At 33.6% G+C, this 24,930-nt stretch overlaps 1 protein-coding gene across 1 annotated transcript in view; it reads right to left on the reverse strand.

Moving 5' to 3' along the window:
* Positions 1-1,633: 1,633 nt before the first annotated feature.
* Positions 1,634-24,930, reverse strand: part of LOC149771582 (von Willebrand factor D and EGF domain-containing protein-like) — a 37,964-nt gene continuing 14,667 nt past the window's right edge. The window contains exons 11-23 of the mRNA XM_089948298.1: positions 24,119-24,472; positions 20,907-20,992; positions 16,146-16,209; positions 15,359-15,550; positions 14,470-14,669; positions 13,729-14,008; positions 13,040-13,189; positions 12,156-12,411; positions 10,634-10,824; positions 10,029-10,301; positions 5,830-5,896; positions 4,328-4,427; positions 1,634-3,685 (exon numbers count right to left, since the gene is read on the reverse strand). Coding sequence (XP_089804424.1) covers positions 3,337-3,685; positions 4,328-4,427; positions 5,830-5,896; positions 10,029-10,301; positions 10,634-10,824; positions 12,156-12,411; positions 13,040-13,189; positions 13,729-14,008; positions 14,470-14,669; positions 15,359-15,550; positions 16,146-16,209; positions 20,907-20,992; positions 24,119-24,472 — 2,562 coding nt within the window. The 3' untranslated portion in view covers positions 1,634-3,336. The remainder of the gene's footprint in view (positions 3,686-4,327; positions 4,428-5,829; positions 5,897-10,028; positions 10,302-10,633; positions 10,825-12,155; positions 12,412-13,039; positions 13,190-13,728; positions 14,009-14,469; positions 14,670-15,358; positions 15,551-16,145; positions 16,210-20,906; positions 20,993-24,118; positions 24,473-24,930) is intronic.

Consider the following 24,930-nt stretch of genomic DNA (forward strand, 5'->3'; position numbering starts at 1 on the left):
TAAGCTGTTGTCCATTGTATCCATCAAACCCACGCTAAAAGACGATTCCGTAATGGAATTGATTTGCACACCAGAACATAGTGGGACCAACATTCTAGCATTTCATAAACAATGTGTTCAATCGGACTGTCCCGACAGCAATGTTTATACTACTTGACGTGTTTACCTTAAATTTACACACTGTGTATATCTGGGCACAACATGTTTCATGCACAAAACTTGGTCACTGTTTTATGCTTTTCATGATTTTATAAGAACCTATTATTATTGTGTTTCGGTTCCGATTTGAATACCTTTTCCGGTACTGTTGCGTTACTTACACAGTGATACCGTCTGAAAATAAATGTATTTAACAAATCCAAGCTGGGTTACCTAGACCTAGTTTCCAGGATTGTTACTGTTTTTCAAATATATTTGAATCTTAAAAAATCTATTTCCATCGAATCTGTATCAGATGCAGATTAATCTATTGCAAACGCAAACGTTGGTTGCCGTGACCTACTTTCTATGGGTTAGTGATGACTATTAAACTTGCTGACTCCTGCTGACAAAGAACTAACGTCTGAAAATAGTACATGATCTTTTCCACAAAGATTAGCAATTTATTTTCTGTAATTAACAACATTTTACATGAAACGTCTCTATATATTAGGTATAGACCATTTCACGGTTATTATCTCTACGTGAAAACACCAGAGGGCGTCTCGGTGCTACTCACTTCCGGATAATTCAATCTATAAAGATGTCAGATTTAGATCAAGAAAACGTGACAGACCGCTCACATTCCGCAAGCAAGATCGATACCTCACTGTCTTAAAAAGATATAATATCAATATTTGATCAATTGCTTTTACATCTTTTATTTTTGTCACTAACTTGCGCTTTTGTAAGCTTTCAAAATGTTCGCTGCCCATTTCATAACATCACTATCTTTCCATTACTACCTCATACTCTAGTTTGTATTATTTGATTGTGCGAAATTGTATCGCTGCTTAAAAAGATTGTTATTGCAATTTACCTGGCTTGAAGAATAATAACAGCATGTTTATCTTTTTAGAGCTTTAATCATTCCAGTTACTGGAGGTTGAAAACAACGAGAACAAAATTCTAACTTCTTAAGGTTCTTTTATTACTGATTTAGACTATTGCATTTCTATTAATGTTCATTATATTTTTCATGAAATAACTTGAGTTATATCAAGGAAGGATATATTTTTTAAAATGCACAAATGTCATCCACGCTTATACAGACAGGCGCACGTAAGACTGTCCTTGATGATTATTTTAATTTTATTTCCTTGAACGGTTGGAATTGTTAGAGTACACAATCTGGAGAAATATCGATGTTGGACACACTATGCATGTATTGGACATGCCACCGATCTGTCTGTCTATATGTCTGTCTGTCTCATTTCATCTAGTGCATTGGTATGTATATGCTTAAAGGAACGTGAATTCGCAAACATATATTACATAAACATACTTCTGGTTAAAAAACAGTATATAATGGAGCTAAGATAGAAAGAGTGACTGATAGAGCAAGACAACAAATATGAATATTTGTGATTGTCCATTTATTATTGACTTGAAAAGAATAATAAGAATAAGAATGCTTTATTTCAGACTACAAAGTCCATACCTCTAAATTAAAATATATTCATAAAGTAAAAACATTTTAAACATAAAGAACATATATATCATACATACAAGTATACAGATACATTTAAAGCAAATAATCGTGCCATGCAGTGTTAAGAAGGAAATTAAATGGCACATTTAAAGAGTAATTTGTTCCATCTACTAATAATGTAAGAATTTAAATGAATGTCATAGTTCCAAAGAGATTTCAATATACAGTTCTTACTATTAGATATTCTTGTCATCATTGAGAAAACATACTTTCTCATTACTTTATCAAAACTGAATACATTATGATTTACAAGCATGCTGGAGGCACTGTTCCACTTAGGAAGACCTGTTAGAAAACGAAGACTATTATTCTTACAAACAGTCTCCTTTTTAAATCATACTGTCTGCAATTTTACATCTGGTCACGTGGATCAATATTGATTTAAAAGGCGAACCCAAGAAATAACACGGAATCTGTGAAATACTTGGATCTTTTAAACTTACATTTTTGATGCAAGGAAAGTTAAGCAGAATTTAACTTATTTTAAGAAGGCTGTTTCAGATGAGCACAAGATGTTAGACATATATTTATAATTTATTCATTGGTTTAAACATAATGGTTTGTAGTACGGCTAAGATTCCTTCCTTTGTTGGCGTTAAGTTTCCCTAACCAAGCGGTGCGAAATTCTGAACTATCCGGAACTGGAAATATTTTGTGGGCATGCGCATTGGAGCGAAGTTAATTTTAAGTGCTACTATGAGTAACTCCGTCGCAACCGTGAAACCCTCTATACTGTCCAGTATAATAGTCCTTTTTATACTATAATACATAGTTTTAGGAAGAACCTGAACAAATGTTTTTATTTTCTTATCTCTACAAACAAATATTTGATTCGGCCTTCTAATTCAAGACATTTGAAACATTCCATGCGGTTGTCCGACATTCAATTTGCCTTGCAAGCGTTCTTTTATTTCTATATCTAAATTTTACAATGATTTATAGCAACGAACAGATTGGATCATTGTAATTTTGATGAAACAATAAATAAACCGCAAAATCGATTGTAGATATGGAGGCTCTTTCAACGTCGGTTTGAGGGGAATGATGAATAAAATTTATAGACCTATCTGTAGTTCGAGTTGCGTGTACCTTTACTACACATGAATCATAGTGGAAAAGTAAACTGTGTATGTAAGTTTTATTTGTCTCTTCCTTTGCAATTTCTCATATCGATAGGTTTGTCTTATATTTCAAATGATGCCTTCGATATGTTCCAAGTACAAAATACAATGAAATAATAATAACAACAAAGAAACAAAATAAAATGTCAAATCGTTATGCATTGAAAATTTATGTATATTCCAGCGATATACAACGAGATCTCTCTGTAATTATTTAGCATTTCGGTCATATGTAAACGTAAATATAGATGTGGGAAGTAAATCTGATTGATTTACAGAAGTGGAAATAAAAGACTGGAAAACAATCCAACGAAAGTTTCTTGTTCCATAATTGCATCATTGTACGATGGTCAAAAATGTATGTATTTTAACGAAACGTTGAAGATTGTCAAAATGTTACTTGAATCATACAAAATAATGCAGTCATTATCCAATGTGAATGCAAGACGTTGCAAAAGTTTTCAAAATTGTTTTTATTCCGTTACCTATTCAACCATGTATGCTTGATATTAAGGAAACAAATAATTATATTGGATTGGGATCTGCTACTATCGGTACTTTTGGTAGGGTATTTGGTCTGTGTGGGATGTCGGGTTTTACGCCATCAGAGGTACATTCATCCTGGAGAACTTTGCTCAAGGAAGAATACCCATCAGTTTCATCTTTTTTTGCAGTCCCAATTTTCACATATCTTTCCTTTCCTTCCGTTGACTCCGTTGTACTCAAAGGATTGTCATGTATGGTGTAGTATGTGTCATGTTGGTCATTAATTTGATCGTACACCTCTTCTACTATACCATAATATTCCTTCTTCCTCTCCATGTCCCGTAACTCTTGGTAGTCTTTTTCTCTTTTATCTTTCTCGTACTGTTTTCTAAAGTTATAAACGGTTTAAAGTGTGATTTCCAGGTTAACATTTAACGGAGTAGGGATACGTATGAGAAAAAAAATCTTTTAAGCGGTAACTCTTTTAATACTGATAGCCCTAATCGTTCGCGGAATAGGGGCTCAGTAATGATCCGAAGTGACTAGGAAGACAATGTCATCATGAAAGAGAACATGAGAATTATCTATTACAAGTAGCACGTTCTTTAAATGAAACTAAAATCCACATGTTACGAGGATTTTGTAAGATAAAAATAATAAATTCACTAATGAGAGAAAACTAATTTGATGGTGAGATGATATGTATAAAGGTTAAAGGTCTCACAAACATTACATATTTCACTTTGAACAATTCATAATGCATTAATTTAATTTATATATGTGTGTGTGCGTGTGTGTGTGTATGTGTGTGTACATACATACATACATACATACATATATACATCTGTGTGTGAAAATATAAAAATTGTTTCATACCTAACATTCGGCGTTCACATAAAGATAAACTGCAGGGTTCCGATACAAAAATAATTATAAAAACCTCCTGTATAAGAAATACCTGTGGGCGTCGGATCTGGAATAACAATTGTAATAGCAATAAACGTCACAAGATTACATCTCATAACTTTACCTTTTCTTTCCCTGTATCACGCAGTAGACAAGAAGAAGACCCACAAGAAGTACCACAACCGATCCCAACACAGCAGCTATGATCAAGACTTGATTAGAGCCTATAGGAAAGTGAACATATGTAATAAAACATTGATAACTATGCAGAATTGGTTTCTTTAAATCGTAGTATTCTAGTTACTAGAATATATTTGGGAAAACTTTGAGTGTACTCATTGAAAGATGGAATAACAAAGATTTCCCGTATTTGACAAGAGGATAAAATATATCAAAAACTTTGATTGTACTCAGCATTTGAGAAGAGTCCCTATATCGTCAGTGAGAAAAGAATTCCCAAACACGTTGGCATTAATTTCACTGTTTTATTAATATTGTTGGTGGAGGAAACAACACAACGGATATTACGATTGGGATATTTAAAGAGACCAGTAGTGATGGAACTCAGCTAATTAATATGTGTAAGTTATTTTCATATTATTCATCTTCACATGCCATAGGTGCGACATTAGTTTTCATTTTATTTTCCATTGGCATGCACGTGAATCATAATGCTTTATAAGTAAAAGTGCGGACAAATGAAGTTCCTTTGAAAAGTATGAATTACGATAAGGTCTGTAATTTTGTTAAAATGCTTTTGTACCAGTGCAACTTTCTATTGATGTTCTTAATATACCGTGTAAAACCACAAAGCGTGTTAGTAGTGAGGTGACACCATACTTGCTGTATGTTGACTATTATTTCATCGAATGTCAATTGTTAGTTATGCTGTACTACTGGTATTTCAATTTAGAAAATGTCCTATTATCCTCAAAGTTTCATTGGCAACTTTAATAGAGGCCCATATTCTTTATTACTATTGGGGGCTGGTAATATATCGACATTCATTGTTTCGCTTGGTCACAAAACTTTCATTAAATGCTAGACTAATTGGGGCAAGAAATTTCACTGTATGTATCATTTGATATGACGTTGAATAATAGATTTTTCATCTGACTCGAGGCCTTATCTTTACATTTCCCAACTTCGCGACCGTCCTTGTTCCGCAAGCAATGTTTCCCGCGAACTCACGCGCTAGGTTTGAGAATTTGATGTCACCAAGTGGAGCAATGCCAGTCGTTGACAGTAAAAGCGTAGCATTTATTACAGATCACGAAACCATGGATGTACGTCCGGAAATAAATAAATTTGGACAGATTCTAAAAACGGTAACTCGTAAAGAATATGGAGAGTTTCAAAACATCTTTCAACGATGAACACATTAAATATAATTGAACACTTTGCATTGCAATTTTAATAGTTTCGCGCAATGGGATAATATAAGCATTAAAATTCAGTTAAGGACACAACATATGGCAGGTCAAGACTATTACTGAAGGGCAAGTATCGACAAAAGTTACAACATTTACGTAGTGCTATCAGTGGAATGGGGAAAATATCATACTGTTTTACCAAGGTGTAAGACAATACTTTACGACAGTCTGATTTCAACTAAACCTGACTTACCTAAACCTGTCGGTGTACTTGGAATGACTTTCTTAATGCATTTTCTATTTTCAAGGTCAAATCCGTCCTGCAAATTAAACAATGTCACCTTAAAATAAAATATTTTCGTTTTCGTTCTGTAGTAGGAGAAGACACCGTCCTCTTGAATAGATTACATTGTTTAGTTACGGGTATTTGAAGGCATTTCTTGTCTTATTCAAGTAAAAAGTATTTCCCTAGTGGACTGCAATTCTCAACTTTATAATAATACGTTGAGGATAATTTGGGAATGGTGTGCCAGGTACACATGATGTAGAATATCAAATGGTTTTGTCAAAAGAAAGGCTGGCTCTAAGAAGAAAATAACATATCCGAAACGGTCGATGCCAAAATATATCTATGACAAGAAGCTACTGTTATCGATGATATCGCGTCCCGTTTTGCTTAATACTCCAAGCAACCAATTTTGTTAAGTCAAAGGATTCAACTTCGAAAAGAAAATGATAGAATGCCGCCATATTTTATGATCGTGTAGATGTTTATTAAGCAAATTTGAATTCTTATTTTCACAAAACTCGCTGTGTTTGCAAGGATCAATGATTTTAAATATATTGAATGTAAACATACGATTAATAAAATACACCAGTCATGCACGTTGTACATTGGATACACCAGTTCACTTTGCAAACATACATGTTTATTAACATGGAGGAAAATTTAATTGGTCACTAGTCGTCCAAAATAGTTGCCTACAGCTGATGATTGCTGCCAGATGCCACATATATCTATACATTTATAACCCCATCCCCCTCCCACTCCCTGCGAATTCATGCACATCAGGAAAATACCCAATAAGTATTGATGTAGGACGGCGGGAAGACGAATCAGTTTTCGCACAATTAAATGAATTATCCTAAAATATGTGAAAAAGATATTCAAACAAATTTGAATAAAAAGTTAAAAGTTGTGATCAAAAATATATTTTGTTATAAAAGTATATCAACATGTAATTTTGTTACGTGTATGCGGTGGGTAATTGAGAAGTTGAGAATCATTTGTTAGAACTATTGTTTCTTCGAACCTGACAATAAGTTTCATCCGGATTCATACAACCTAGCAAAAGGACAGAACAAACTAAAAGCAAACACATATTATGTATATTTAATGTGTAGCTTTTATTAGTTACATTTTAATTTTTTTTATTATATGCTGTGGGTAATGAAACATTGTATCTAGTAGCTGAACTTGTCCAAAGTCAGTGATAATTTTCGTAAACAACCTTTTTTCTCTCATTGTGAGGATCATTATCGTAAGCTGAAGTCAAGGATATTATATTTTTATAGCTCCATTAGGAGATGATTGTCGTATAATGTATTATGCTTTTGGCGATGGACTTTCTAATGAGAACTAAGATCTTTCATTAACAATGTACTTTTTAGCCTTATCCGGTGTCTGTTTCGTCTTCGTTTAAGATATAAATCTTATTTATTTGAAAATTAGCAGAATCAATTGTATTATTGTTGTTGTGTCCAGAAATTAATTTGGGCTGGAATTTTTTTAATTCAAATTATTTAATTTAAGTGAGTTTTCTCTGGGATAACAAAATGCTGTTCACAAATAAGGTTCTTAGAAACTTGAACTTATGTTCTTATGTTACATTTTAGGTTTGAATAAAAAGTAACACAAGAAAAGGTGAAAACAACAAGCCTTGAAAAGTTTAAATAATAATTTATTGCCCTGGAAAATTACTGTAGAACTGGAAAAATAAGAACTGACGGTTTTAAGAATCAAATCCAAAACTAATCCAAGAATAATCCACGATTTAAACTTTAGAAGTCGTAAGAATAAAATATTCTAATGAGTTCAAGTTCGAGTCCCGACGCAGAATCCAAGTTGGAAGGCGATGTCGTTTACTATATTCTTTGTGGTGTTGTAAGGTCTACATTTCTGTGTTATTCACAAACAAGAAATCCGGTGTTTGAATTAATGAAATGTCTTTGTCCAAGAATTCTGTATGAGCACTCATATATTTCCAGGAAAAATAATTATCTCTTAGAATCCATATAATTCGAATAAAAATTACATTGTATTTCCAACTTATACAGGATACACTTTGCAGCGCAAAGTAAAAGCCCCCTCTGAGATATATCTCTATAAACAATGTTTATACAGTAACTCGAAACGCAAAAGAAATTCCCGGATGAAGTTCAACTTTTCAGAACCTTCGAGAAGTATTTACGTATAAAAACAGGTAGTCTCAGTTTGACTTTGACAAAACCAATCATTTTACTCTAAGAATAGGATGAAAAAGGTTGTTTACTTCTCTCGTTTATTTCGAAATAAATTTCGGGAACTAGGTCAGCTTTAGGTGTTTACAACTGAAGAGGCAAGATCAAACTATTTTCTGAAAAAAATATCAGTTCCGAGTAAACAAAACTACATTATTTAGACATGGAATGAAATAAAAAATAAAAAGATTTTACAGCTTATAAACAATTAAATTAAATCGCTAAAATTTCAAATGATGATTTAATTCTCGGATTGTATTACCATGATCCAACAGAAGAACTTTGGCACATCAACATTATACGGGCCAACACATGCACATCAACACCTTCCGAGTTGGATTTATTTTGGATGTCCACTAAAGTGTATTCGCTACTTTAATTATTAGTACCTGTGACTGTAATTGCATGAGTATTTGTGATTTAATTCGCTATACAATATGTTCTCTTTATATATTTTCATTTTATTGTCAAGGGAAATAAATGATTTGTTAAATTTTACAAAGTTTGTTGCTTATGACAATTTTCTATTACTTATCTAAAGACCATATGGTCGTAATACAAAAATCCCACGAATTCTGTACAATTATCTGCAGCTGCAATTGTAATACACCGGAGAACTCCAGATATAAATACGTGTGACGCAACATAGGGAAAAAATAACAGGGGCATAAAGCTATTGGCAAAGAAGAATAATTCTACTCAGGACCAAAGCGAATACCGTTCATTGTGTTCTCTCTGATATTGATCCGAAGAGGATAAAGGTAATTTATGCAGTTATATGTCCCATTGTACAACTGCGAAGTGGTTTCGTCGTTCTTGAGAACCTTTCCAATCCTTGGAAGATGACCAACGTTCTGGAAGAATGTTGTGACTGTTGTGAAGGAGATATTTGATGAATATGTTCTCTACACAGTAGAAGATATTTCTGAATGTGATTGTCACCTTTGATATAATATTGATTCACTGTTTTGATCGTGACTAAACAATAATACACTCTTCAATAGGAAATATTGAAGAGAGACCTCAAATCACTCAATGGAAGTCTGCTTGTGTAACTGGACACTTATATAACCCAAAAAGTGTTTTCGAAAGCTTTACAGAACCACCCGTTCGCGTACAGTTTCCTGATGAATCCATCTGCTCGCGACTTTGCATGAGCAGATAAACCCGCTGATCTGACTGACTTCCTTACAGATTACGGCATCTGGACATAGCAACATCCTTAACATACCTCTGATTTAGTTCCTTTACAATTTTGGCTGAATTCCGTTAAGAAAGATTCGTTTAGGCGAAGACGATTTGAAATCACTTCCTGCGCTTGAAAGTGCAGTTTTCTAATTTATTAACCTTTAACTTTATTATGCTTCAGCTAGTTTATTTCAACTTGATGCTGATACTGGAATATATTTGTATTGACCTAGGTCAACATAATAAAGTTCAAGGTTTAATTCCTACAGAAAATGCCATGTAAAGTTTTGCAAACATATCCGTTATTATTATTTTTTTGTGTTTGTTTTGTCTATGTTATGCATTTGCCTTTGAAAAAGGACCCATTAAAGAGTCAAACGCGCTCATGCTAGTTAGATACTAGTGTCGCATTTTTCGTTGCCAGTTTATATATATATATATATATTACCAATCTTACAACATTGTATTGCTGCTTTTCAGAACACGAATTCAATAATCTGAAATTTGCCATGTAAGAACACTTCTATGTAAAAAAAACGGGAGGATGGGTACATATATCACCACATTTAACCAAGCTACTTGTAAATTTGTAAAATTCATTTATCATTTTGAAAACTGATTCGCGGTAGGTCAATGCACATCTTAAAATTGATGATCGTCACTAACCAGCAATGAGAAAATACGGTTCAATGATAGAACTGTTGCATGTAGTACCTTAGTCATTGGAAATTGTAAAGAACTAACCTTTATTTTGCATGCAATGTTAAATCCAGCCTTCATACAATCAAGACACAACGAATCGTAAAGCAGCAAGCTGGTATCCTGGCTAAAATTCTTCTTATTATTACTAACAGCGACCCCGTATCCAATGGCAACCGTGTCAAGATCATCATTGAACTGTACCGACCGTTTGGACCGGACATCCTTTATACTACAGGATACCTCTGCAAAACTGATTCTATCGCCTTTTACAATAATCGGCATAGTGTCTTGAATTATTGCCCCATTTACTTTGATCTGAAAAACATTAAAGTTTTATGAATTTATGTGATTGCAACGCTCAGTAATTCTTATAACTTTATTCTAAGGATTTCTTTGTTCAGCAGTATTGGATACGAAATTTATTTGAAGCGCAGCGTCAAGAGTATTCTCGAAGCTCCTATTAAATTCTTCTTTCTATTGGTAAATCTAGTGTGAATAATTTTTATGTGTAATAATTGTTAATAATCCTATGTAAATATTCATTGCGAACAGAAGAAAATAATAGTACACAAATGGATGCTAGGAAAAAAATATTGAGTACGCCTGGAATATAAAATAACAATATTTGTTTAAATATTAGTAATTACTTTGAAAAGTGAGAGTCGACAGGAGAGTTTTCCTGACTCTACGAAGTTATTCCCAAGAACAGATACATTTTGACATTCTTTCTTCTGTAGATCGCAGACACCTCTTTCAGGAATACCGTATACCACAGGTGGCTCACGTAAGTCGACTGAGCAATCAACATCACCAAACGTATCTTCGCAATAGCATTTTCCTATCGAAGAGAGGATTAAATTGTATCCATTTATGTCAAGCGACTCAATAAAGATTACCGCTTTCCCATGATTTGGTATGTCTTAGTTCCTTTCGTAATGCAACGTTATGTTTTTCCATACACTAAAAACCTTGGTGACACGTTTCCAACGAGAAACTGCTTTAGAAATGTGAAGATTTTTAAAGAATATATAATGTGATCAAAATGGGAAATCTAGTTTCATTTTAGATTTGCTCAAGTTGTCGTCAAGTTTGATTGTTTCTGTTTTTCCATAATAAATGTAAGCACAAATCCGCATTTACTGATTCATTAAATCATTAGCTAAATCGCTTCCAATGTATAATGTATAAGTGGATAAACATTAAAAATTTTGGAAAATATAAACAATGTCCCATAAAAGTGTAACACACGCATGCATAAATACACGTACACACATGCATATATATATCCTTGTAAGCGGTATCATTGATATACCCCGTAATGAATAAATGTATCATTGAAAGGAAACAAAATATAAAATAATATAAGGAGTGTTTCAAAGATATAGCGCACACACTGTACGTATTATTATTGATATCACAAACACACATACAAGCTTTTCCAAACCATGTTAAGATTCATTACAGGCCACTGTGTTTTGACGAAGTTATGAACTCTTCACATCCTTGTCCAGTGTGTCCGTCATAAAATGTACTTCTGTAGTTTTTGCTGCACGTCACAGTTATCTTTGCAAATTGAAAAATTATTCCTTTTCTAGTTTGAGCTTCTATTTTCGTTCTTACTGATTAAATAAATATAAAGAAACACTTAAATACGTAGGATGGTCTCAGTGTGAAAAGTAGAACAGTACAAACACAGCACGGTTTGCTTCATGAAAACTGAACATGCAGCCATTCACAAGCTGGCAATTATATTTTAAGAGTGGGGAATTGCAACTAAGCGCAAGAACGAAGCAACAAGAGGTAACTGAACAATTTATATTTATTTGCATCTTATCTAAATAATTATTGTGCTTTTATGAACATTGCTATCGATCATGTTTACATCCTACGTCTCTCTCTTTTCCCTTTACGCTAATTAATTATGCTATTCAATTATTTTTCTGTCGTCATTATAGTGTTATGATCGATCAATAAAAGGGTTTCTAGCTAGAGAGAAACGTAGACATTAACATAATTTAAAGAGGGTTACCTCGGAAGAAAAATTGTTGAGGAATTTATGCCTAATACACAATAGTTTAATTTGTCTTGATTTACTACAACAAGTTAAGTTTAAACATCGCAAACAAGGAGTGCACAGGGGCAATACGTTCAACCTTAACCACGTTGTACCTTTACTACAATTCCCATGACCGCTGCAGTCCATGGGACACGCCAATTCTTCGACTTTCTGTTTAAATTCAGCGGTGTATATATCTGTTCCTTGCCTGGTTTGGTTACTGACTGTCACAATGGTGTTTTGATTTAGAATAACACCAAATTCTTCCCGTAGTTCTTTTGGAAGTGGCTGATTTACTATGACCTGGTACAAACAGCTTTTTTGAGCACTGTCAAGGTGAGTTGACGCCCAGTTCATCGTGGACGTGATCTGAAAAAATAGAGAAAGCGCGTGTGCTTACTTAATCTTACAACAGCAATATACGCTTTATGTACTTCATACCAATAAAACACCACTTTGCATTGTATCGTGGTTTTATTGGAAGGGAGGGCGAAAGGAAAATGTTGTGCTTTAGAATTATGTACAATTAAAAAAAGATCGGCGAAGCATAATTCGAACTGGGAACCAGTTGTTAACACGAAGAAAGTCATGGAAATTTACTTCATCAGCCTCGACCGAACAACCAAGGATAAGCACCTGAATACATGAAATATTTGGAAATAGTTTAATTCTTGTTTCCAAAAGCAAAGTTCGTTGAACAAACAGGGGAATCTACATCAAATCAGGGTCCTTATCTGAGACGATTACATGATAACATGAAGTTATAATATTAAAGGATTTTAAGCTTTTAAAGGATTTAAGCTTTTAAGATACACACCAAGACGAGAATGTGAATCGAATGACAATAATTATTTTGCATGACACTAAACACTAAAATATATAAAAACTGTTTCCGTTGATAATTACATTGACCATGACTAAATTTCATTTAAAGCATTATAAAATCCAATTATTCCCAAGTTTATTTTTTATCAGAATGCGAAATAAAATTACTTACAATAGCATCTTTAGCGCACGTGGTGGCAAAGGACGACGGGTCTATATCTGGTATTTCAGAGCATTTTTGAAAGAGCTTCGAACTGTTCAGAAATGACCAGCATTCAACGCTCGCGCTGTTCTCCGTATAATTCATCATCGCATGGTTTTCCTAGGGAAACAATGTTTGATGGACATTGACTATAGCATTGTATAACAAGGCTTTTGTCTTTATATTCGATGCTGTACCCTAGTGGCGTAATAGAAAACATTAGTTTCGATCAAATTATATTGTATCAAAGAAAGTTCAAGTTCCGACACCGACCGAAAGAGCTTGAATACCATGCATAACGTGTTATTCAGAAGTTATATTTGGTTAGGTTCAATTTGCACCTATGGAATAAAGCGACAAAACCTAAAACAACTTTGCTGATATCATGGTGCACAGATTTTCACGCAACTAAACACCCATTTACAGTCGATGAAATAAATGTGGAACTAACAATGTGTCAGGTACTATGTCTGGTCGTATACAAAACGAGTTAGCTAAGGAGATTCCAATGCGTAAAATGTTTCATGGAAGCCCCAATTGTTGACCAATATTGTTGAAACCTTTTTTCTTTGTAAAATGCGATCAGTGTTAAGTATGGATTGTTTATATAAACATCTTTTGAAACACTTGAGTCATTAATCATTTGCAAGTAATATTACCTTCATGCTATTATTTTCACTGATGCTGATGTTATGCTCACTTTGGTCTACGTCCACATCCACACCTGGGTCGTTGCTGAGAAGCCTGTTACATTTTGCTGCCAAACTGTCATTCAGGCTGTTGTCGTGACAGAATTTACGAGAATCAGGGCTGCAGTTATCCAAATGACCGATGTGATCGCCTTGATACTGACCACAGGTACACATATTGTCTTCCTTAGACCAGATAGACAGGAACTTGTAGTTTGAAGTATTGAAGAGGTTTTCCTCTGGATTAACTCTGTGAGGAAAGAATGTGAATTTTTGAAACTAAGTAGCGATTATATGAATTTTATAAAGCATTAGCTCTCAAAACCTGATATTTTCCAAACGTTATATGTTTTGCATATACTGTTGGATACTGCCATTTACTGTATGTGATATTTACTGACTGATTTCAAAGATAAACTTGATTTTCGATGTATTGCTTTATCTTTTGTCGAGATGTTCCCTGAATATTGTATTTCAGTTTAATACTAAGAGTGGCTTGTATTCTGGATAACCGTTAGAGTACAAAACTTGGTTATAATACGCAATGCTGAGAATGGATGAGAACAGGCATCCAATAAGAGTACTTAGTTCAAATCTGCGTTTGGATTCGTTTGGTCTAGCAAGAGACTTAAAGAAGTAATCTTGACGATTCTTTTGGAATGTATTTAACGCTTACAAAACCCAGGAATTTGAAAGTAGAAGGGTGCTTACTCCCAGTTAGAGTTGAATGCTTCAAATTCATTTTCAGGAACCAGTGACCCATTACGTAGCGTAAAGTCGTTATGTTTGTCGTTGTCTAGGAAACCACAGAGTCCGGACGTAGCCATTCGATCTGACACGGATGGATACAAATATATATTGAAGGATACTCCGCCGTTAATTTTCACCAAAGTTCCAGTGGGAAGGTAGATCTGAAGAATATTGTACGGTTTCGATTTTGACAATTAATACAGCCTTACATTCAAAGCAATACTAAAGATAAGACATACATAAGAAAGCGGAAAAGAAATATTGTAAACAAAGTTTGCTAAAAGTAATAACTAAAAACCTGATTATCTATTTATTTGTACTTAATGAAATGTGTTTCATAGAAGTCAATGTCTAAATGTCATGTTCAATGTTTCTGATCCGAAAATATTTAAGTTAATGCTTGCTTAATTGCTTACGGGTGCTGCACGCGGTTAATTGGGGTTGGTTGGAATATATTTGCTTTCATGCATCGGATGTGATATTCTCTAATAGGGACATGTATTGCCATTTTGAAATATTAAGGTACCATACATGCGATGTGGTTCTGTATCACATGTAAGTGATTCTTAGTGTCCAGTGAGTAGGTCTGAATGTGGATGCATAGAGCTCTACATTCGCTTTTGCGGTTAAATACATTTGGAATATATATTTCATAAACTAAATTTCTATTATTTGAATGTTTGACATGGTATCTTGAGAACCTCAATACAGAGATGGTGGTTATTTATCGTATCTTGAGTAACATATCTCTGTACCTGATACTTATATATTTATTGATATATCGCAACTCGCTAATAGTTTAAAGAAAGATATATCTGTCACTCGTACATAGGTTTGATCTTTTTCTTACCTGATACGATTTGCCATCGGTTTTTACCTTCCCTTTAAGAGTTTCATCATCGCATCTTGGCATATATATCTTGATAGGTATGCTACATCTATCAATAACAAAAACGTCTCTTCCGGCTGCAATGGCTACTCCACATGGGCAGAACGGGGGACCTTGTGGTACACCATAACACAGGTTCGTCTTCATTTGAACCTGCATTTATGGGCATAGTATAAGTATTTAACTTGAAGAAAATATTTAGGCATTTATATACTTGATAAATCAGATTATGATACGCTTTAGAACTATAAAAGCTGTAACACTCACAATATAACAAAATTTGGACTATGTTTAGGTATATTGTGACATGATAATTAAATCTTTGCGCGATGTATAGGAGGATATGATAAGATCTTCTGTAATAAGTATTATATAAAGATTATCAAAAATTTCACCCTTTTATTTCCACTAAATTGTCCCAAAATGTTGCAATATGTGATAAAGTCCATCGTTATATTTGTTTATTGTCTACATGCAATGTTGAACGTATTCATACTATCTTTCTAAAACTATATTATTTTATTACCCTTTTGTAATTTGTTTGCATAAATATATTTAGAAAAATCATAAATGTTTTACATGATCGTCCAAAAGGACAGTTATTAGCATTTTTTGGGCATTGGCATGAGTTTCCAGCGGTCAATAACTCGGATTCATAAATATGCAGCATCATGACGTACTTGTGACAAATTTGACTTCAATACAGACAGGCAGATATATAAAAATAAAATGTTAATAAAAATCATACCTGGACAGGCTTCCTTGCATGCTTGTAAAGTATGTACGTTCCATTGTTCTGATTCTCGTAGTAACTGTCAAAGAGAATTCATGGTGTTACTGCAGAAATAGTTGATCAAGAATGTAGCATTCAATTTTGATACATATTGTTTTTACAAAGATATACCCATTGATAAAATTCCACTGATAAAAAAGTCACATCCCAATCGTAACGAAAAATGGAAGAAAAGGCACTGTGATAGAAAATATCGCCTAATAGAGTACTTTAAGAAACGTGCTACGGAAGTAATATTGGGGATAAAATATCGTGATAGCGTGTATAAATTGGTGCTCTTCTGCAGATTATATGACGATCAACATGCCACCATCGTCCCTGCAGATGTTGAATGCCTGGGGCCATGTGGTAGCTTTATCGACTATTTGGTAGCGATGTCATGTATTTTAATTTTGCACAAAGAACAACGCTAAAGGTAAATGAACCTGGTGATTTTATCACGTTTTGAACATATCATATTCAAATTGGTGTAATTGTATGATATATACGCATGTAGAAGAAGAGCTTAAATGAATTTGCAACAAAGTTTAATAGGGACTTATCAACTTTATCATCACTGAAGTATTTGTTAACTGATTTTGTTTATTGAATTATATCATGGTAGCAAACTATTCGGTTACATATATGTTATACAATTAAGTACCGTAATCGATTGATAAAATGTTCCTTATAGAGGCCAATGAAGAAATAAGAATCAATATTTTATTGGTTTAATACTCAAAAGATGTACACCGAAAATATTTTAGCTGCTGCTGCTGGTAACACTGCTACTAAATTTGTTGTTAATTTTATTGCTGTTATTTTGGCAGTTTTTGGTAGCATTGATGATGGCTGTGCTGTTTCATCGAGGTTTTAATTAAAATAGCTAGTAATAAGCTTTTATTCCTATGACCTTTAATACCTAAGCCTCCTTTTTCCTTTGTTGTGCTGCTTTTCACTGATGATTGCATTTAATGAAATTTAGAGCAAAGTTCATACTGGTGCGAGGTATATCATCTTTCAGAATGCTTAGATGTATCCAACCTAGCATTAAAGTATATCGCCTGCTTAACTTTGACATGAAATGTCACATATATACTATTCTACACAGCATCTGTAACTCAGAAAATGTCCAGATCAGCGTTTCTAAATGTAGGTAAACGCCCCTAATTCACTTCACGCGAACGACCTATTTTAACATCAAATCTAGTCAACATACAACCTAAAACATCTAGTTCGACACTTTGCTTCTCACAGGAAGTCTTTTTCTTTGTATCGAAATATAAATGGTATTGCACATCAGACATACTTAGAGAAAGACGAGATATTAAATAGATATTAAGTATATATTTTAACATAATTTATCGTTTGTATGTGTTTCAGGGCATGTTTTATTTCAAATCAACCAGCACAATCATTTGCCTATTTTCTAGGCCATACATATCCATGAAAACATTTACAGAAAAATTTAGATAGCACACTTCATAGTGACAAAATATTTTAAATACTCTCCAGAATGTTTATTGTATGTTTCGCTCATACATCTCTTATGGCTACATATGGATTTCTTCAAGGGATATAACATGAAGGTTCCATTGACTTTGTATATAGTAGTGTTCGATGAATGGTTCATTTTTAAAGGAATAGTTACTTGCATCATGATACCATGTGACTATGAATGTAGACGTTTTGCTATTTGTTAATACTATATTATAGTGCATGTATCCAAAGAAGAATGCTCTAAAGAGGATTTGTAAATCGGAAAACTCTATACTTTACTCCAGAACCTTAAAGTGATCATATAGGTATTTGCTTTGCTAACATGATGGAACCATATCCATCTATTGATTTTCAACTTTTCATTGCCTTTTTTCATATCTGCTTCTACATGTAGAGAACTGTTGGGATGTGAATGCATTGACAACAGTCTGCAGAGAATATCAAAGGACATGCCATTACGGTCTCGGTTAATTTCACTAAATGTCAAACCTGTCTCAGGTTTATTGCCCAAGACACAATGGTTCTTAAGGAGAATTTTGATCTTAATTCAAGATTAAGTCATCTTCTCTGAACACTAATTGAATTATGTCTAGTGTTTGAGATAGTGTATTTCTGCATTTGAAATTAAATCAATCCTAGGTCAAAACCTTACCCACTCAGCCTCTGTATCTCCCCTCTCGGTTTACTATCCAGTAACTATATGCTCTTATGTTATGTACGTGTTTAGGATCTACTACACAGTTACAAAAGAAAGAGTGAAAACAACAAGTTTTGAAAAATTTCACAAATAATTTCTTTCTCTAGAAAAACACTGTAAAAATGAAAAAATAAGAACCTACGTTTTAAGAATCAAATCCAAAAATAATTCAAGAATAATCCACGAATTAAATTTTAGAAGTCCTAGCAATGAAAAGTTCTAATGAATTCCAGTTCGAGACCTGACGAAAGAGCCAAAACAGAGGACGATGACGTATGCTATATCCTTTATAGTACAGATGTGTCTAAAGTTCTTTGCTGATTCACAAACTATATTCCGGTGTTTGAATTTCCGAATAAAGTTTAAAGAAATATATTTGTCAAAGAACTCTGTATGAGCACTAAAATATGTTCAGAGAAAACGAATTAATCTTTAAGAATCCAAATAATTTGAATAAAAATTCAAATTAAGCTCCTAACTGGTCACAACAAAACGAACACCTTACGTCCCACTGTTTAGAAGCCCGAGTGACTAATTTCTCTATAGACAAAGGTTATACAGTAACGTGAGACGCAAAACAGATTCTCCAGTGAGGGTCAACTCTCACGAATTTCGAGAACAGCGTAGAAGTATTTACGTCTAAAGTTACGTAGTCCCAGTCAGCCTCGATTTCAATAGTATTAATCACACATTAGGAAGGGATTAAAAATAGAAGATGTTTACTTGATTCTCAACCAAGTTCAGGAACTAGGTCATCGTAAGATAGAATGTTCGGTGTTTACAATTAACAGTCAGGTCAAACTAATTTCTGGAAAATATCAAATTCATAGTAAACAAAATTACATTACTTTAACATGTAATGAAATTAAAAATAAAAAGATTTTGAAACTTACACACAATTAAATTAAATCAAATATACATTAAATCCAATATCCATAACAAGACTATGTTTCATACAATTTGAATGGTAAAACACCGTCTAAGTAATTCGTCGTTGGCACATATTTTGTTAAAAGTTACTTATCAGTTGTCATCCTTAAGTATTTTGAAATAAGAAACTGAATTGAAGTGGGCATATCAGATCATGATGATAATGTGACAAAAGAGGTATTATGGCATTGAAAATATGTAACTATGATTAGACTCTAAAAAGTGGAAGTCATGCTTTAGTGTTAGTTTTCATAACTATGTTTCTCTTTACAATAAAAATACTTTGTTATTGATTTATTAACCAAGAAAGAATAAACACATAATATAGATGATATATGTCAATGTTTCCCATAACAGCATTGCAGTTGCAATAAGTAACAACAAGTCTTATCAGCGTTATTGAATAATTATTGAAAATATCATGAATTGATCATGTGTTGAGAATGACTTATTCGATCTGGTTTGAGCTAGCCGAAATAAGTTTAATTAAATTGGTCTAGCGTGATTCTGTGTTATCCCTTTCTTTTTATGCCAAATGAGAAAGGTAGGTACCCATATGTTCCTACGTTAGTAAAAGATGAAACCGGTTATGTTGGTACATGCTATTGTTTGTACGAAAATATCATATTTTTGTCCTAGCCTACAAAACAGTCAGCACATAGGAAGTCTTGGAAACCCTTAAAAATGGGCAGATATCAGTGCTTGGATGTCTCTAAATTTGTGTAGTATAGGTATAATGACACAATGTTCCAGTTTCAACAATCTCAGTTATGTGTTCAATGCCTCTCTAAGTACGTTAGCTTGTCATTGTTCTTACTTATTTCTCCTACTCTTTCACATCTAACACAAAACTGTTATAATATTCATGTTTTGTCTAATTAAGACTCAGTACAATATCTAGATCTGTTCTGTATATGTTTTTGTCCGTAATGATATTAAAATTACAAAGGATAAGGGTCTAATTATTCTTAACCATTTTGTCATGTGGTTATGTATTTTATCTCATAGTTTTCAACATTTTTCGTATTCTTCGGTATGGCAGATATGCATATATTTTGAGCAGTTGTTTTGCATTGATCGACAATAGAAGTCAGGTCTTTGGTTATAATACTGACCCTATCTTGTCCTTGGTCAGCACTCTTGGTTAACATCACCTACGCGTATTAGTACTGATCTGTAGTCCTGCATATAAACTGCAAATGAATAAAATTATCACTGAATCAGGTTTTCCTGTACATTCCTTCATCGCTCATAGCGTTCCTTTTCCAATCCATTTTTTCTAAAGCGGGAATTTTTGGGACTATCTCGAGGAAAATTTGATCACATTTATGAATTAGATTTTCTTTCTTTTTTAAATAAAAATAACAAAAAACATTATTCATTTATTATTTTCCTTATATTCTTCCTACTTGAAAACAAACGGTGTACACTACCAGCTCATGTTAGTAATTCTAAGCAATCGAGTCTCCTGGATAAGTTTTCCACGATTATTCTTCTTCCTTCTTCCCACTGCCAACGCACTTACACATGCATCACCAGCACAACTATTATACCAGCATTAACAACAACTACTACTAATACTACTACTAGCATAGTAACTACTACTATACCGTCCATCGAAGGTCAGCATATGCGGGTCGGATATTGCATGGCATTCTTTTCCATTTAAGTTTGAAGTGTCTGTGCTGACCTTTACCTGGAATTATTACGACGAGCATAAAACATTGTTTGGTCAGATGCATCGCTTTGTATTATATTTGACGCTCATATAAGACAAAATATTGAGATTCCCCTTAAGTTCGTTTTTTCTATCCTTGACTGTTTTTCGAGTCACTGACTAAAAGAAGCGAAGTGAGTATTTATGAAATTAAATATAAACTAGTTTAATATAATATATTTAAAGGTTTAATTACTGTAGCAACAGCCATGTAAAGGTTTGCAAACACAACGGTTTTTGTGTTTTATCTGTTTGTCTTGTCTATGTTTTGTATTTGCATTTGAAAAAGACTCACTAATAGTCGAAAGTTCTCACGCTAATTAGATACTAGTTTTGCATTGTCCGCTGTCAGTTTGTTACAATTATCATAATCAATCCCTGACACACGTGATCCCTTGCTGGATCCAGTGCACATGAAAGGACTGTTATTCGCCATATGAGTTGTATTCTTTCCAAATATAAAGAGAAAGTCTGGATGATTTCATATCAGAGGCATACAACTTCCATCCCTGAATAAAATTCACGGCAGAAATCTCCAACTCAAACCACGTCTTCCTGGACAGAACAGCCAGACTGGTAGAAAGCAATCTCTATAAAGACATCTACTCCAAACCAAGCGACAGACGCCAGTGTCTCCTCCCAAGCATCTGTCATCCAAAATACTCCACTAGGAACATCTCATATAGCCAGGCACTGACGATACGCAGAATGTGCTCCGACGATGAAACATTCCTAAAAAGACCTGAAGAGCTATATAAACATTTAATTTACCGAGGCTACGACAAAGACCTGATTACGGAGGCATCTCAAAGGGCTCAGCAATACCATCCAGTCAACCCCAGACTAGATCAAAGCATCGGAAAGCACTGGCCTATCGTAGAATTGAATGGCTGAAAAAGAAGCTGTACAGAAGCCCTGTCTACACTTTCAGCGATATAACACTTATTGCAATTTGCTAACAACCCCAACTGGAGTCCCCAAACCAGGAAAGAAAAGGAATCTTACTGTATACGCCTTAAAACATTGAAACTAAGCTGTTTAAACCAAGATGACTAGAAAAAGACAACCATGCACACATATTTTTCTTTTAGATAATTCTCTTAATTTGGTTAATAGCCTATGACTACTATTACAATGAAATATCCGGGAAATAATCTGCGCTTAAATAAATTTACATGAAAAACAGATGTCGTTATGGCTCATCAATTTTTCGGTCAATACAAATATTTTCCAGTATCAGCAACATGGTGAAATAAACTGAATGACATATAATATAGTGAAAAGGTTAAATTCCTGTAGAAACAGTAATGTAAAGTTTCGCAAACATAACCGATTTCGTGTTGCATTTGTTTGTCTTGTCTATGTTTTGTATTTGCCTTTGAGAAAGATTCATTAACGAAAAGCAAAAGTGTCTTGCCGATTTTCCTTTTAATGAAAACTTTATACAACGAATGGTATATCGTTGATACAGCGTACATAATATACATGTATTTTATTTCTATCACATACAAATACACATAACTGCACTTTGAATGAAGTTACGATATGCTCCGGGCAAATGTGTTTTGACCAAGTAAATGAAATCCTCACATCCATGCGAGTGTGGCTGCTATAAAATGTAGTTCTACGATTTTTCTTGTTGTTCACAATCACATATGCAAATCGATAAGCTGATTGTTTCCTTTTTTGAGTTTCTGTTTTTATTCACACTTACTAAATCAATATAAGACACACTTATGTTTTAAACATGAAATATGGTTTTTATGAAGAAAATAGTACACTACAAACATGGTTAGCTTCTTGTACACTGAATCTGAAATGTCAGGCATTCACGTACTGGCGTATGGGTATAAGCGTGGAATAGAAACTAAGCGAAATGACGAATCAACAATAGGTAATTAAAATATTTTAAGATATTGATAGTTCATCTAAGTCACTATTCCGCTTTGATTAATATTTCTAATGACTATAATTTTTTGTATCTCTCTCACTATCTCTCTCTCTCTCTCCCTCTCCCTCTCTCTCTCTCTCTGTCTCTCTCTCTCTCCCCTCCTCCTCCTTCTCCTCCTTTAGACGGTTTAACTAAACTTTACACAAGCGACAATCCCCAACGCTCGCATTTTAAAGATTTTCGCCTGTATCTAGCTACGATAATCCAGAGAGAGAGAGAGAGAGAGAGAGAGAGAGAGAGGCGACCATTTTGACATTTTTATATTTAATAATTAATAATCAATTTTTAGAACATTATAATAGGTTTAAGAAACAACAACAAAGCATTAAATGCACTACATTATGTGTGCATTGTAACCAACAAATTTAACATATAGGCCTAGTGTCAACTGGCTATTTATTGCAAATTTGTATCATCGATATTATGAACACTGTAGATAGATCCCAAGGAAAGCGTAAACATAACGTTACGACGAAACAGATTACTGTAGGTTACTTGGTACAAGTTCAGTTTTAACGTTTCGTCCAGCGCAATATGTTTTTCTCTCTCACTCCAGATTTTTGCTTATTTTGTCTCTTACGCACGAGAGGAGAGAGGGGAATGGAAAAAGGATTCCGATGAAACTATGTACCATTTTAATTTCTTTTAGAAAACAGGGACTATTAATACTTTTTATCGTTATTATCATATGTCATTTATGATTAATGAATGAGTAGAAATTCATTATTGATCTATAGGCCTGCAGTTGAAAGAAAAGTTATATATTCGAATTATTGCGCCATGGGTGGATCACACTTTATATACAAACAGTATTGGTATATCCATTTACTGTATACCAACACCTTAAATGCCATGTTATATATATATATATATATATATATATATATATATATATATATATATATATATATATATATATATATATATATATATATATTATGTGTGTGTAGTGCGCATTTGATTACATCAATCCAATCATTGTAACCTGTCGTTTTGTGAATTACTTTATATCTTATTACTGGAGCACGGTGTCAATATGCACATTTAGTTCTTTTATTGATAATTCATTTTTTGTAAATGACGCGTAACTCCGTAAAGAAACTTCGTGATATAATGATGTGACTATTATAACTTTTTTCTTTATTCTCTCTTACCTGGATATCCGTAGGAATCGTATAATTTCGAAACATTTCGTGAAATTCAAACGCCTCATCAGTTCTAAATTGTATATGGTATGTTCGGGATATACTGTGCAGATCTTGACCATGTCTTACACCAATTCTTAAATTATATGTCTCATTCCATCTTCGGGAGCTGATCCGAACACCACAATAGATAAACGCTGCAGGAGCCGGAAATAAACAGTTGTCTGCCCCTGTTTCTCTGTAGAGCATTTTAACATTCAAGAAGCATTCTTTGTTAAGGTCAAGACAGCCGAAGGGAATAGTAGAATGAATGTAAAGGATGGCGTCATCAGAGTCTTGTATGACAGCATGATCAGGCGTAATCTGTGAATTGTTGTTGTAGGACATATTATTGCTATTTACAAACAGTAGATTGATAGCAAATATGTGGAATACATAAAAAATAATAAGTTTATGAGCAATTAGAGTTGTAATTAACATTTTATCAACAGATATATCTTTGAGAAGAACGATGTCTTTTCAAGGCTCCACCGTCACTTAATATATTATAAAAGTCGAGGACACGTTACATCATATTATCACAGTAACATATAAACAATTCCTAATATAGACCATTCCTAATTTAGGGGCAATATACTTTCTGAAAGTGTCGATATGACATATCATTATATTGGCTCTTTCCAGTGAGAAAGAGATGTAACTCTTGTAACAGGTTTGCATATAGTAGGTCATTCTCAGGTGGTCATTTCACATATTGAACAAGTTTGCTAAATTAATTTGCTTAATGTTTCTTTTTGTCTCTGTCATATGTTCTTTTGTCT

The sequence above is a fragment of the Sinohyriopsis cumingii genome, unplaced genomic scaffold (genome assembly GCF_028554795.1).
Source record: "Sinohyriopsis cumingii isolate HCF-2022 unplaced genomic scaffold, ASM2855479v2 utg001752l, whole genome shotgun sequence".
Classification (NCBI taxonomy): domain Eukaryota; kingdom Metazoa; phylum Mollusca; class Bivalvia; order Unionida; family Unionidae; genus Sinohyriopsis; species Sinohyriopsis cumingii.